The following is a 15,945-nucleotide window of genomic DNA, read 5'->3' on the forward strand; positions in this document are numbered from 1 at the left end:
CCAGAACCAACACATTTTCACTTTATTTCATGACTCTGAACAATTGTATACTATTATAGTTCTTGAATACATTCATATTGGCGAATTTGGCAAGAACCAGAATGAAATGTCACTTTGATTTCAAAAATTTGATTCTTGAATCATATAAGATTTGTTAAAGGGCATATGACAGCTAAAACGGAATTTTATTCTCTGAAATAAATGTATGCGTTAATATGAACTTATTTATATGTTTCTTAAAGCACAGACCTTGCTTTATATATTGTAATTATGTACATTACTAATTAACAAGAGCTGTCAGAGGACAGAGCGCTCGACTATTCAAGTGCTTGACAGTATAACGTAAGCCATCATGGAGAGGGGGTATAATGTGTGTGTGTGTGGTCATTTAATAGATATTCAAAAAAAAGAAAAAAAGAAAAATTTGAGGGGGGGGGGGGGAGTCAAGGTCATTCAAAAGTCAAGGTCAAATTCAACTTGCCAGGTACAGTACCATATGTAGTAAGAAAATATGAAGTTAAAAAAGCAATTAGCACTTGATTACTTTAGAAGTAAAGGGTGGATCTAAACACAAAAAATTTAACAAAATATTCAAAAGTGACTAAGACAAAAAGAATATAGTGATGAAACTGATGGATGACTCCCGATGATGCGCTTGTCAATGTATGTGCTTAATAAAACACCTAAAAAATATATTATTAGCCTCGGTGACTTGACCCAGTGACCTCAAACATCATCAAAAAGGTAGAGGTTAGAGTCCATGCAACGGTACCTACATGCAAATAGAAAAGGAGATCGGTATAAGTATTGAAGGCGTATGAGAAAACGAGGGAGCAAAAGTGGACAGAAGAAGGAAGTCTATTATTAGCCTCGGTGACCTTGACCCCAGTGACCTCAAGCCTCATCAAAAGGTAGAGGTCCATGCAAGGTACATACATGCCAAATATGAAAGCGATTGGTAAGTATTGAAGGCGCTATGAGAAACGGTAGCAAAAGTGTGACAAAAGTAAGGAAGTAAGGAAAGACAAACTGGCAACTATATGCTCCACCGAAAAAGGGGCCATAATTCTGTCGCAATGCTTATTACAGTTGTCTGATCTTGTTTATAGATTGGGATCATGTTGGTAAAGAAGTACGCAAAATTTGAAAGCAATATGTCAAAGGACATAGAAAATATTTGAGGTTGTACGCAATTTTTAACATATATTTATCAATAATATTCATATTCTAAGTGAAAAAGGGCCATAATTCTTACAAAAATGCTTGATTCAGTTGTCTGCTCTGTTTATAGATTGGTGTCATGTTGGTAAAGAAGTATGCAAAATATATAAGCAATATGTCAAAGGACATAGGAAATATGTGAGGTGGTACGCAAACTTTAACATTCCAACGCTCACGGTAACGCCGACGCCGGGGTGAGTAGGATAGCTCCACTTTATATATATATATATATATATATATAGTCAAGCTAAAAAAAGTTATCCCCACGAAACTTTTTGTGGGCGCAGGAAATCGTAGTAGTATTAACATATCCAGCTATGGGCATGCTCACTGACCATAATGAATAATGGAACAGTAGTTTTGTGTAGAAAATATTCATTAAGATTGTGAATGTTGTGGGCAAGATTTCGATCCCCATAAGCACTAAGACCATAATGTAATAATATTTTTTTGGCCCTTCACTAATCTTTTTAAACGATTTCATCAATGTTCCTTATACATGTACATTTATTTTTCATAAAAATCGGACATGTGGAATGTTGAATATTTGCCATTGCATAGAGAAAAACCATTGACATGCCCCCTTAAATTGATTGCAGAAAAAGTTGTAAACCAAAAACAAATAATAACAAAGAGCAGTGAAAAAAATTGGCCATTATTAATTTAATTTCAAAGAACAATGAAAATTTAAGGCAACAAGAGCTGTCAGAGGACAGCGCGCTCGACTATTCGAGTGCTTGACAGTATATAACGTAAGCCATCATGGAGAGGGGGTATAATGTGGGTGTGTGGTCATTTTATAGATGATATTTAAAAAAAAAAAAAAAAAAAAATTGTTGTCTTTTTTTTTTTTTAGGGGGGCGGGGGGGGGGGGAGGAGTTCTGGGGTGGAGCATGGGGGATGGTTTGGGTGGAGCCCATTGTGGTATGTCAGGTAAGTGTTGTTTTGTCAAAGTATGAATCAAATGTGATCATAAATCCCCTCCGATGAAACCGGTAGGGGACAATAATGAGCGGATACAAATTTAAAGGATAGAACTGAATGTTCAAACCTTTTATCTTGTTTGAACCTGATTGGTTTTGCAAATCGCATTAATTAATAGTGGTGAGCATTGGTGTTTTGTTTCTTGGTACAATGAACGGGATATGTGATTTACTAAGAAGAATCAAAATCATAATGTGGCAAATGAATATTTATCTTCAAGTGTGAGTGATGCCAAATCCAAACTCTGCATATTGAAACAATATGGTCACCATTTGAGTGAGATTTAAAGAAATATTTCTTAGTGGCCTAGGACCTTTGACCTGAAAGTATAAATTCAGCATATAACCTGATTGTAGCGAGTTGTTGAATGAGCTTTCTTGCATATATACTGGTATGTGAAAATTGAGTATTAAGTGTGACTTTGACCATGAGACGAGTTATTCCAAACCTAAGCTTTCCATTTTGGCTCGTTATGCATTTATACTTCACATGCACCCTCTTTCAATTACCTTGAAGACTCTCGTCACACCTTGGGGAGGTTGCTGCTGGGAGATAATTTTTAGGTCCAGGAAGCGCTCGGAAGCAGTCAATATAGCAGTAAGCATCTTCCAGCACCCTGTTATGGAGAGAAGAGTATTGGGGTTTATGGTGAGAACTGTGAGTGTCATTCTTTTGTACAGTTGTAGTGGCAGCCATTGTGTGAATACTCATGTAATCACTCTCACTTAAGTATCAATAGCTAATTATATATATCTATATATCATTCGGAAACCATTTTACTGCTTCAGGTCACTGTGACCTTGACCTTTGACCTAGAGACCTGGAAATCAAAAGGGGTCTTCTACCAGTCATGATCAATGTACCTATGAAGTTTCATGATCCTAGGCTTAAACTTTCTTGAGTTATCATCCGCAAACCATTTTACCGTTTCGAGTCACTGTGACCTTGACCTTTGACCTAGTGAACTGATAATTGAAGGGGTCATTTGCCAGTCATGATTAATGTACCTATGCGTTCTTGAGTTATCATCCGGAAACCATTTGATGGACGGTCTGACCGACATGTGCAAAACAATTAACCCCCTCTTCTTCGAAGGAGGGCATAATAAATTAATTTTGTTCAATCTATCTATTTATCCATTAAAAAGTTCACACTTTCAAAACAAATATAATACAAACTTGGTCATAAACAATAATAAAATACCCCTGCTGTCCCTGTGAATGTTAATGAGCGAGGATCAAGGAATCAAGACCATTACTCTTGGATGTGAAATCAATGCAAATAAAAATTGTGTTTTGAAAAATCTTCTTTTCATGCTGATCACATATTTACAAGTTTGAATGGATAGACAAATCCACAACAGACCAACCAACATACAGACTCCAATATACCAGGAATAACCCCACATACCGCATTGACACAGAATATTTTGCATGCTGTCTTCACAAGATAAGAAAAACATATTTACATGTTTGGCGATTTTAAGAGTTATTATGCAATTGTGACCTTGACCTCAGAGATATCGACAATTCTTTGGCATGACACACCGTTCAATGATGGTAAACAAATGTGCATTTTTTTTGTTTAATCTCACAATGAATGACATAGTTATGGCCCAGATAAACTCACAACCAAACTTAGATAGATATTCAGTCACTATTTATTCCAAAAATTTGTGTTGAAAGCCTGTCGACAGGTGTCGCAAGCCAGTGTTATAGGACCTAAAGTCAAAATCAATGTGACCTAATTTTTCGGCCCGGCATGGCCCACGTTTGAAGTTGGCCTAGAGATCATCTAGATTAAACTTCTGACCAAGTTTGGAGAAGATCGGATGAAAACTACTTGAATTAGAGAGCAGATACCATACTGAATGCTAAAAAACGCACAAAGTGACCCTGTGACCTAGTTTTTAGTCCGGCATTGCCCATGTTAAAACTTGGCCTAGAGATCATCTAGATAAAATTCTAACCAAGTTTGGTGAAGATTGGATGAAAACTACTTAAATTACAGAGCGGACAGCATGATGAATGTTTTAAACGCACTAAGTGACCCCGTGACCTAGTTTTTGACCCGGCATGACCTATATTCAAACTTGACCTAGACATCATCTACATACAACTTATGACCAAGTTTGGTGAAGATCCAATAAACACCTTGAATTAGAGAGGGGACACTTAATACAGAGCCATCGACAGACAGACAAGGTCACTCCTATATACCCCACTATACTATGTTTCTGGGGATATAATAGCAAATAATCAAGAAATATAAAACAAGATAATCTTGATAATAATAATTAATACTCAAGCAACAAACATATGAACCAGGTATCGCATTGTGGAGCACTAACCAGTTTTTACTGCGGAAGACGACAAGCTTCATTCTGTGTGTGATGGGCGGTTGGGAACCATACCCTTCAATATGAAAACTTGCCAGCTTCTAAGTGTTCCACACAGAGGTCAGCACCTTCACTGTCTCCAGCTCAATCTCTAGGTACACCTACCTATATATGCAAAAATCAATTGAGTGAAACCACTAGTTTGATTATCCATTAGATGCATTCTTGATCAAACATTAGAGCAGTAGTACCCGTGTGATTTACAATATGGGTATTTTTACTGGATGCTGTAAAAATAACAGTTTGCTTTTGTTCACGTCAATGACCATGATAACACATTAATGGCTATAAAAGAAATAATGAAATTAGCTGAACAAACGCGAGTTATCAACAACCTATGGCATAACTAGCAAAACCATCAGTACAGTTTACAAAAAAAAATGCTTCTTTTGAAAAATGGGTTGTTTGTACAGTAACTGTAACACTATTTACTTACTTACAGTTTCGTTTCACATTCATATGCATTTTCTAAATTTTGGCATTTAAATTACATAAAAAATATGAGTGAAAATAGTTTCATGCATCGTCAGTTTTAAACAAGAGTGCCAAACTGTCACAAGATATGCCCCTTTCGAAGGTTTTGGACACCATGCTCAATGCTTGAAATGCACTAAGTGACCTCGAGACCTAGTTATTGACCCGGCATGACCCATATTTAAACTTGACCTAGATATCATTTAGTATAACATCTGACTAAATTTGGTGAAGATCATATGAAAACTACTTCAATAAGAGAGCGGACACCATGCTAAATACTTGAAATGCAATATGTGACCTTGTGACCTCGTTTTTGACCCTGCATGACCCATATTCCAACTTGACCTACATATCATCTAGACACAACTTCTGACCAAATTTGGTGAAGATCGGGTGAAATCTACTTCAATTAGAAAGCAGACACCATGCTTAATCCTTGAAATGCACTAAGTGACCTCGTGACCTAGTTTTTGACCCGGCATGACCCATATTTTAACTTGACATAGATATTGTCTAGACACAACTTCTGACCAAGTTTGGTGAAGATCGGATGAAAACTATTTAAATTAGAGAGCGGACACTGCTGTGGACGCCGTCCGCCAAGGGTGAAACTATAATACGTCCCGTTTTTAAAAACGGGCGTATAAAAAAAGGAGAGCATAAGATTTGGCTGTGTGAGAGGGTGTTTTGCTGCGTAAATGCGCGACTCTCACGCTGAATGCCCGATACTTGACAGGCGCATGAATGTTGATGCAAACTACTTCAATTAGAGAGCAGACACCATGCTAAATCCTTGAAATGCACTAAGTGACCCCGTGACCTAGTTTTTGACCCGGCATGACCCAAATTCGAACTTGACCTAGATATTGTCTAGACACAACTTCTGACCAAGTTTGGTAAAGATCGAATGAAAATTATTTGAATTAGAAAGCGGACACGAAAAGTGTGACAGACTGACAGACAGTGCGAAAACTATATACCCCCTTTTCTTCGAAAGGGGGCATAAAAATAACTTATCCATAGACATCGGATGTATTTTGTAATGGGAATGCTTTGGAGATTACCATAACATTCTGTGCACACGTAAAACCTTTATGAAGAATCCTCAACATTAAAGATTTATTAATATTTTTGAAAATTAAGCAAACATTCATTTTTTCCATGAAAGCATTACAATTATGGCTTTTTATAAGTATAATATGATGTATGAAATAGTTTTTTTCTTTTTAATTTTAAGTTAATGTTGAACCATTCAATCACTTTAAAAACATTGCAAGTTATTGCATTTCCACAAAGCAAATGAATCTTAGCAGGTAAATTCAATGAATTTATCATTGGTACCCCCAGCTGATAATTTTAAAAATCTGTATAGAAGTTCACCAGATGATGTTTTATGCAAAATATGTATGTTCGCACTGCAGTTTTTGAGAAGAATATTTTTAAGTGTTCATTATATATATATTATAGAAGGAAAACAAATTTGATCCGAGGGTGGGGCAAATATGATCCAATGATACTTGAACAATCTTGGTGAAGGTCCACAAGATGAACTTTCATGCCAAATATCTTTGCTCTAGGCCTTGTGATTTATGAGAAAATTTTTGTTTTTGAGGTTTTTTAATATACTAATAAGGAAATTACATTTCCCTCCCCAGTGGGGCAATTTTGACCCCAGGAACATAGTTTGAACAATCATGGTACAAGTCCCACCAATTAACCTTTGAACTCTTAAGTGTAATCTTGAGTTTGGAGATTTTGACGTAATTCATTCTTATGACACACCGTCGAGTGATGGTGAACAAATGTGCTTAATGATTTTAAAATCTTACAATGAATGACACAGTTATGGCCCGGACAAGCTCATTTATGGCCATTTTTTACTTTTGAACTAAAAGTGTGACCTTGACCTTCGAGATTTCGACATTATTCCTTCCCATGCAACAACGTCAAATTATGGTGACACATGATTTTAAATTGAATTTAATTCTGACAATGAATGACATAATAATGGCCCAGACAAGGTCATTTATGGCCATTTTTGACATTTAAACTCAAGTGTGACCTTGACCTTTGAGATATTGACGTTTTCTTGAGCAGTGACCGGCCGTGTCATGATTGTGAACATTTATTGTAAGTTATTTGAAATTCCTCCAATCAATAACAGACTTACGCTCCAGACAAGCCTAACCCGGACTTTCATACTGACGGACTGATCCACATACACCAAACCGCCAACTGTGACAAATATGTCGAGCTCTCCATAAGTGGGCTCGACAAAAAATCGACTTGCCCACAGGTAAAGGTCCACCACACAATGTTTCATGCTAAATATCTCAGCCCAAGGCCTTGCAGTTTCAGAGTAGATTTTTTAAGTTTTTCCTTTTGGTTGCCAGGGCAACAAGGATTTCATGGAAAACAATTCTTGGAGCAACATTGAAGGAGCTTCATGCCAGGAATATTCCTGCCAGTTTCATCAAGCTTTGTCCAAAGGTTTAGTAGGAGATATTGTTTAAGTAAAAATGTTGACATATAGACACACATCGCAAAACAGACAAAGACCAGCAACAATAACTCAAGTTGAGCTATAAAGGGTACATCTCTGAAATGACTAAATCATCCTGATGACTCTTATGCAAGAACCACTGAAAAATGATAACAAATTTGATCTAATTTGAATTTCACTAAATTCATACACCAACATATGCAGACAGAAATTTGACATTTTCAATCAATTAAGGGGCCATAACAGTTTAATTTTACAATGGCTTCAAGGCCTTTCCCCAATTTGGAATGTCAAAATGAACTTTTGCATTATAGTTTATCTGTCTTCAAGGTAACAATCTGGTAAAAATATTATACATAAGACAAGTCGGTCAATTAACAGGCGAACAGCTTTGTTGTATACTTAAATAAACCCAATTTTAATGCCTATTAACTTCAAGTTTCATTCAATTCTATGCAATTGCTACTGAAAAACAACTCTGGTCTGAAAAGTAATGTAGGGTTATCTTTTCGAATCAATACTAGGCTTATTTATATTACATACCCTCAGGTTTGTATACTTGCCAGTTCAGGAGGCGTTATAGAGCGCTATCAGTTAAATGATTATTCCCCGAATATCTTTCAGGTGTGCCAGCTGGGGGCTCCTGGATCACCTTGATCGTTTTCACTACATGCTCACTCTCAGTGAAGTGGCGCTCCAGGTTTGCGTCCGTCAGGATGGCCGCACTCTCCTCTACCCTCCGAACAACCTCGCGACGGCTCTTATCCAGGCAGGTTGAGGTCAGGAAGCCTGTGAGAAGGAGATCGGCCGAAAAAAAAATAAAGCTAAACAAGCAAATTTGTTAAATTGATATCCCCCGCCAATATGCTTCTGGACACAAAAGTGTTATATTTGACACTCAAAAAAGCATTTTTTCAAGATACAAAGGGCCAAAACCCCGTAATTAACAGACTGTGTACAATGCCATTTGGCGTGCATCGTCCTCTTATCCATATATATTCTCATACCAAGTTTCAATGAAATCGGCCAAAGCACTTTCAAGATATGGCTCTCGACACAAAAGTGCTGGACGGACGGAAAGATGGACGGAAGAACAGACAGAAAGACGCCAACGCCAAAACATTAATAAGTAGATGTCCAAGAAGAATGAATAATTTACATAAATCAAATCCTAAGTTTACGCTTACATTGTTCAATGTGCGGGCGTCCGCTAGACCATTCCCTCGCACCACTTCAGGAAGTTCTTGATTGCCGTTAGTGCATTCCGCACCGTCTTCAGCTGGTGAGTGGTGTTGAGGAACTGTCGTGGACCTCCATATGGCCCATCCACAACAGCATGTCACTCAACACCACTCCTTCCAAGTAGCCAGACAGGGCCAGGAACCGGTTGATCTTCATGTTGACCTCTTGTGTTTTCGACTCGTTTGCCAACCCACCTGGCCTGCTCCGCAGGAACATGTAGTCTACATATGAGTCAACGATTGAAACTGCAACAAGTATTATTGGATGATATTCTATGCTAGATGGTGAAATCGCATATAATTTAACTAACAACCAGTAATTCCAAAGTATTATAAATAAATAATATTTATCTTAAATTTTAATGTACTATATATTTCCTCACGGTTTTTAATATATATACATGTAACAATAATAATGACTATCAATTGAAATGTATATAATTAAAAAAAAATCTGGGAAAACAGGGCTTAATGCACCAAGTACTGGTTCTACCCCGAAAACGGACTCAAAACTTTACACTATATAAGCAATCCATATTGTTACTTGCAGCTTCTCCGACCATGCATCACCCTTGCATTGGGTTCCAGGCTCAGGCAGTATTTCGGCATTAGGAATGAAAAGTCCTCTTCCTCCTCCTCCTCATCCTCCACCTTCTCATCCTCCTATGCCGAGTCATCATGAGTGGCGAGTCTGCTGGTCACCTTTCCTGAAGTTTTCGCGTCCTGTAAATGACGTTTAAATGTAAAAGTTACAAATCGTCTGGTATGGTTTTGTATTAGACATTGATAGAAATATGAGAAATTAAATACAAAAACCACACGAACACAATTTAACACTTACTTTCCGGAAACGGCCCTCTTGTGGAAACAAAATTGAATGTCCCAGCCTCCATTTTGTGCTCCTGTTCTAGATGACGCAGCCGGTCAATCACCGACCGGTCGCACAGCCAGCAAGAGTAGTAATTCCTCGGCTTTGTCTTCTTCACTTTCCGACCGGTCTTAGCACGTGCCTCTGACATCAACGGCTTCATGGGGTCTGCCGTCAGCGCTTGCACCCAGCGAACGTGGTCTGTTACCCGGAGGTACACAGTCGTGTTGCCTTTTACCACGCAAATGGGGCATTGCCTTGGGATAGGCTTTGCGTTTGGTGTCTGAAATATTAGTTTGAAATGTGTACGAAGCAGGTGGCTATCAATATATATGATTCATTAAGAGATGATGAGATAACGGACCCAGTTAATTGATTGAAATAATGATTATGTGATTGAAGCTGTTATGCTAGGGTAAAATACCAAGGAATGTGTATAGATATTGTTAACTTTTTTTTAATGGTGTTAAAAATAAATATTTTATTGCAATATTTGCACATGCTTTGTTTTATTTTACAAAGTAATCACTATTAACCTTAAGTTTATTCTCATGAAAAAAACATACCATTAAATAGCAATACTGATTACTTTATCTATTTGAGTGACATTAAGAGTGACCATGTACATGTATATATCAATCTATACTGTCTAACCCCCCTTGCAGATATTATTGACAGGTAAATATAATATTATATACCGTCTTATAACGATTCAAGACTTGGCCAAAATAAGGCCCCATTCCCTCAACAAAAAAGTATTAATTTTTCCCCAGATAAAAATTCACCCGACACTCAAGCAAATTAATTGCCCTAGACCCAGAATTGTCAAGTTTAAAATGTTTAAAACTAAATAGAATTGTTATGTATTTAATTTGGCGGTGATTAAAAAAACATATTATATTGTTTCTCATGTTTGGTTTAAAGTCCAAATTTTTTTTTTAATGATGCCCTATTTCCCCCGCCTCAGGGTACAGGTATCATTAGGCATTCTGAATCAAAATTTTCATCAAAAAAAATGATTCTTCATTCTTTACAGGCTGGGGGATTAAATTTTTAGAAACAACAATAACCTTTCAAATCGCATACCAAACGTTAAGACTTTTTAAATGAAAATGTGGATTCAGAATGCCTAATGATTCGGAATACCTTGACAAACTGTACCGTTACCCCAAACCCTGAGGTAGCTGTGGCGTAAAGGATATGGTGTCCGCCTAGCAACCAGGAGGTCACGGGTTCGATCCCCACTGTGAAAGCGTTCTTTAGATCTTCCCTATAGACACTAAGTACTGGTTCTAGGCACCGGAAACAAAATTTACAGCTTTTTCAAATAAGTCCTATGCAATCAAACTAAAATATACAGGTTTGAACTAAACCAGAGGGAGATCTCTGCATGATGCATGTTAGTCTTATTTATAAGACGCGCGAGATACTTTACCCATATAAAAAGTAGCTTAATATTTAAGAGCGTCAAAAATTTGGACTAGATGCATGTATGCAATATCCCAGTGTGACCCAAATTCGAAGGGTGTAAAGAATCGAATGTAATGGACCGAAATTCGACGATGTAACGGTTACATGAAGCAATATTTAGCAAATAATGAAAGAAATAATGAAATGTTTAATAGCAGAAAATAATAATTTTAAACTCGGCTGTATTACTTTGAAATGATTCAAAGACAATAATCATCCATTTAATCAATATAAATAGAACATCGTCGAATTTGGGGTGCGGTAGGATAATGTATGGTTTCCAGTATTTACTATGGGGAAGAACTATTGTTGGCAAAATATTTCACTTCAAGAATATGTTTGCGTATCAGATATCAAATATGTACAACACAAAACCAATACAATTGTGTTACTGTTATGAATAATACAATTTAAAAAAATGTTTTTTTTCTCCGTTTATTACTTTCACTGAATCGAAGGGAAGGGTTAACAGAACCCAAGGCGAACATGATGTAGTGCGAACACAAGGCTACGGGTCGAAACCCATTAATAAAAATATATGCAATGACAACATAAGTATGGGGTCAATATACAAAAGATACCGTCTAATTATTTGGACACAAACCACAGTTTACCAACCACTCAAAATGGCGGCGACATCTACTTTCACTTTAACCATTTACTGCGCCCGCCACTGAGCATGCGCATACTTGGTTTTACATGCTATTTTTAGTTGGGCGACGGTGGACCATCGTCCATATGCAGAGCGCGAATTTCATGGTACACTGATTCAGCCATTACCGGATCGCTTAGGTCTTTATCGGATTACATGTGTATCGTGTTATTTCTTGAAATTTGACACAGCATTTGTAAAAATAATTGAAATATATGTACATTTCCAGAAAGAAAATTCATTTTTGCGTTTAATAAGACCAAATTCATGGAAATCGCTGCACAATTGATGAAGTAATTGCTGTTCAAAGCGATGCACCCTATATTCGGGTCATTTTGAGTTGAATCTATATATAGATTTGATAGCGGAAATATGTTTTCAGAGAAATCGATTTTTCGTTATGATTTGATTGTTTTTCATTAAAAATTATGTTTTTACTTATTAATATTATAGCCACACGCTTACCACATGGACAACTTCAATTGAGTTTATATTTATTTTGAGACAATCCCCACATTCCTGAATATGGGTCATCACATGTCCGTTATTCACTAAATCCCGAGTTGCAGCTTTCATGCTTATTTTATATGGTACGCATCAATTTGGTTTCTGAGCATTCTTACTTTTGTAAAGGACATATAATACTAAAATATTACATCAATAAACATTATGTTTACCAAACAAAATCTGCAAAATTCAAGAAACCATTCGTCTGCACTTTTCCTGTCGTCACAAAAACGGTGCGTACATAACGTGACCTTGTTTTGCTTTCGAAAATAGGAACAGTTGTAAACATTGACACACATCAGCAAAAACATGAATCGACTTAACAATGATAGGCTTTTTGTATTCAATTAATAGAAAACTATAAATCTTAACATAAATGAATGTATTTTGCAAAAAAAGTTTAACCTATCCGCTACTCACTAAAATCCGCTATACACCAATCGACTGTATATAATAATATATAATAGTGTGGTTTAAACTAAGTTTCGATAAAGACATGGAAGATAAAAGTGGAAGCGCATATCGTTTAAACGTTTTTATTATAAACATCGGATTAAAATTGTCAACTTAATTGTTATGAAAATTGGATTAACGATGGCAGTAAGGTAAGCTTGTCGGAAATCTGTGTTTTCCCGGTTCGAATTTTTACACGTTAATTTACATAAACTGTATTCATACGCGTCTTAAATGAACTATGGCGCACCGTTTAGTCATTGTTTTGTCAGTTTTGTTAAAGTAAAAAATACATTTGTTAACTGTTTTCGTTAGTTGTTGTATATACTAAAAGGAATATAACGCTAGTAAACTGTTCCAAGAGTTTGTATCACTCTCGTGGCTTGTGCTATTTCGCATCACACTTGAGACTCCGCCTCTCGTGTGATACGTCATCACACAAGCCACTCGAGTGATACAAACTCTTGGAACAATTGACTAGCGTAATTGTATTCCGTATGTACATGTGTTCTTTCATGGTGTCGTGAACTCGTCTCGTCTCTCAGTTTTGTTAGTCTGAACGTGAAACTTTATAAATATGTTGTTTATATTATGTGACGTGCAAAACGTTATTTTTGTGAATTATTATTTGCTATTGACAATTGGACACTTTTGGATACTTGTATCATTGTATGTATATGTGTACTTTGCGTCGTGAAAATGTCTCTCATTTTTCTGCTTATTAACATGAAACTTTATTAAGATATTTTGTAAATACTAACTTAAAGTTTCGGGTGTTATTGTTTTGCATATTGATATCTTATTGTGCGCTTTGTGCAACGTGCTTAAACAATTATTTTGTTTCCATTTCAACTTTAGATTCATCTTCGGGAGTTCTTCCCGTCCCTACTCAGTTTCCATTTGCCAGTTTGCAAAATGTGTCCATAACAGAAACTGAAATTATCGATTTAATCAAAATTTTAATAACTAACAAAGCTGTTGGGGAAGATTTAATAAGTCATCTTGTTCTTAAGCGTACTAGCGAGTCAATTTCAAAACCGCTATGCCTTTTGTTTAATAAATCACTACAAGAATGCACATTTCCTTCATCATGGAAAAATGCAATTGTGATGCCCTTATTCAAAAAGGGTGACTCGAACATACCTTCAAACTATCGCCCAATCTCTCTTTTAAGCTGCATAGGAAAACTTATGGAGCGTGCAGTTTATAAACACTTATATAACCATTTTATTGCACACAATTTAATTTACTGCAAACAATCAGGATTTCTTAGAGGACACTCAACAGTTTATCAACTCATTGATATATTTGATCAAATAGCTCGATCTATTGACGACAAGAAACTTAATTGCATGATATTCTGTGATATATCCAAGGCGTTCGACCGTGTTTGGCACCGAGGTCTTTTATTTAAACTTAAACAAAATGGCATAAGTGGAAATATATTACAATGGATAGAGAGTTACTTGTCTAACCGTACCCAAAAAGTTTTTGTCGGCTCAGCAAAGTCGCAGTCATTAGAAGTAAATGCCGGTGTCCCCCAGGGCTCAGTATTAGGACCGTTGTTTTTCTTGATTTACGTTAATGATATTGTAGAAAACCTTTTAAGTATTACCCGACTGTTTGCTGATGATACTTCATTATCATGTACCACATCTGTATTAGCCGATCTCGAGGGTATTTTAAACCATGACCTATGCCTAATTAACGTATGGGCAAAGCGTTGGCTTGTTGATTTTAATCCCCAAAAAACTGAAGCTATTCTATTCACAACACAAAAGAATATTCCTTTTCCCAAGTTAATGTTTGGTAATGTACCCGTAACATTTGTTGATGAACACAAACATCTCGGTCTTACGCTTAGCAGCGATGGTAAATGGAACAACCACATCAATAATATTATGACTTCCGCGTCGAAAATCCTTGGCGTTATGCGAAAAGTTAAGTACAAACTATCAAGAAAATGTCTAAACCAAATATATTTCACACATTTGCGACCATTATTAGAATACGCGTGTGTTGTATGGGACGGTTGTACATTGTACGACAAAGAATTACTTGAAAAAATCCAAAATGAAGCCGCGCGTATTGTCTCAGGCCTAACCAGATCCGTCTCACTTAGAAACCTTTACACTGAAGTTAAATGGCCAAGTCTAGAAAAACGACGAAGTTATCTAAAACTAATTAATATCTACAAAATGCATAACGGTCAGTGCCCCAATTACCTTAATAATCTTCTCCCACCAACAGTTCATGAACAATCTTCTCGTAATCTTAGAAACGCGGAAGACTATACTATTTTATCAAGACGAACTTCACTTTATTCACGCTCGTTTTTACCATCTGCCATTAATCTATGGAATTCGTTACCTATTGAAATAAGAAACATTGACACTATTTCGAAATTTAAAACTTCATTGAAACAATTATATAATTTATGCGAAGATAATCCCCCATACTTTTACATTGGGGATAGACACTCATCAATTCTACACGCGCGCTTAAGAAATAATTGCAGCAACCTAAACTCAGACTTATTCATTAATCATTTAAAAAACACTCCCCTGTGTGCGTGCGGAAATGATGCTGAAAATGCGGAGCATTACTTCTTTTATTGCCATACATACCATTTGCAGCGAATAGCTCTATTCACTGCGCTAAGATCGTTTCATCCGCTTAATTGTGAGGTGCTCCTCTATGGTAAGCCTTCACTAAATAATGAAAACAACACCATCATTTTTAACGAAGTTAAAAAATATATTATTACGACAAAGCGATTCATTGCTTAGCTACTTTTTTCCATTTTGCTGGACAGGACTTATTACTATCTTTATTAATATCTTTATTACTATATGTATTATTATCATTATTAATATCCTTTTTTGTATAAGTTATATGTATATTTTCTTAACACTCATTATTATATTTTTGATTAATTATTATTATTACTATTTGTATTACTATTTTTGGTAACAACTGTTATTATTAGTAGTACTGATGTCATCATATAATAAATATAATTATTGAGATTTATGTTCCCAAGTGTATATACTGTGTAAATGACATGATTAATATTTTATGTAAATTTGTCACCATTTCAACATGTTAAAACTATCGCAAGGGAAGGACCCCCGATAATGTTGAAGAACTTCAGGTCTAACCCTTTTTCCA

General features: G+C 36.2%; 1 protein-coding gene across 12 annotated transcripts; it reads right to left on the reverse strand.

The window, feature by feature from the left end:
- Window positions 1-2,699: 2,699 nt before the first annotated feature.
- Window positions 2,700-11,900, reverse strand: LOC127864120 (uncharacterized). 12 transcript variants are annotated; one of them, XR_008041489.1, is made up of 8 exons: window positions 11,767-11,782; window positions 10,839-10,984; window positions 9,666-9,975; window positions 9,369-9,547; window positions 8,771-9,070; window positions 8,143-8,372; window positions 4,556-4,704; window positions 2,700-2,821 (listed from the first exon to the last, which is right to left on the reverse strand). XR_008041489.1 is itself a non-coding variant. In XM_052403818.1 (6 exons), the coding sequence occupies exons 1-4, from the start codon at window positions 11,818-11,820 to the stop codon at window positions 9,501-9,503; spliced, it is 522 nt and encodes a 173-aa protein (XP_052259778.1). In that variant the 5' UTR covers window positions 11,821-11,835; the 3' UTR covers window positions 8,279-8,372; window positions 8,771-9,070; window positions 9,369-9,500. The 12 variants fall into 12 exon arrangements, 4 of the variants coding, with proteins under 4 accessions (XP_052259778.1, XP_052259777.1, XP_052259776.1 ...); XR_008041492.1 differs by having other exon boundaries at window positions 10,860-10,984; window positions 11,767-11,781; XR_008041494.1 differs by lacking the exon at window positions 11,767-11,782 and adding an exon at window positions 11,744-11,758 and having other exon boundaries at window positions 10,860-10,984.
- Window positions 11,901-15,945: the final 4,045 nt, after the last annotated feature.

The sequence above is a fragment of the Dreissena polymorpha genome, unplaced genomic scaffold (genome assembly GCF_020536995.1).
Source record: "Dreissena polymorpha isolate Duluth1 unplaced genomic scaffold, UMN_Dpol_1.0 chrUn131, whole genome shotgun sequence".
Taxonomy (NCBI): Eukaryota; Metazoa; Mollusca; class Bivalvia; order Myida; family Dreissenidae; genus Dreissena; species Dreissena polymorpha.

Excerpts from the sequence above, each read along its gene's own strand:
- LOC127864120 (XM_052403816.1), bottom strand. The coding sequence starts at position 11,820 with ATGGTTAAAGTGAAAGTAGATGTCGCCGCCATTTTGAGTG. Across the intron at positions 10,985-11,780 it reads TGTCGCCGCCATTTTGAGTG|AACCAGTACTTAGTGTCTAT; the intron begins GTTGGTAAACTG and ends TCCGGTGCCTAG. Across the intron at positions 9,548-9,665 it reads AAGAGGGCCGTTTCCGGAAA|GACGCGAAAACTTCAGGAAA; the intron begins GTAAGTGTTAAA and ends CGTCATTTACAG.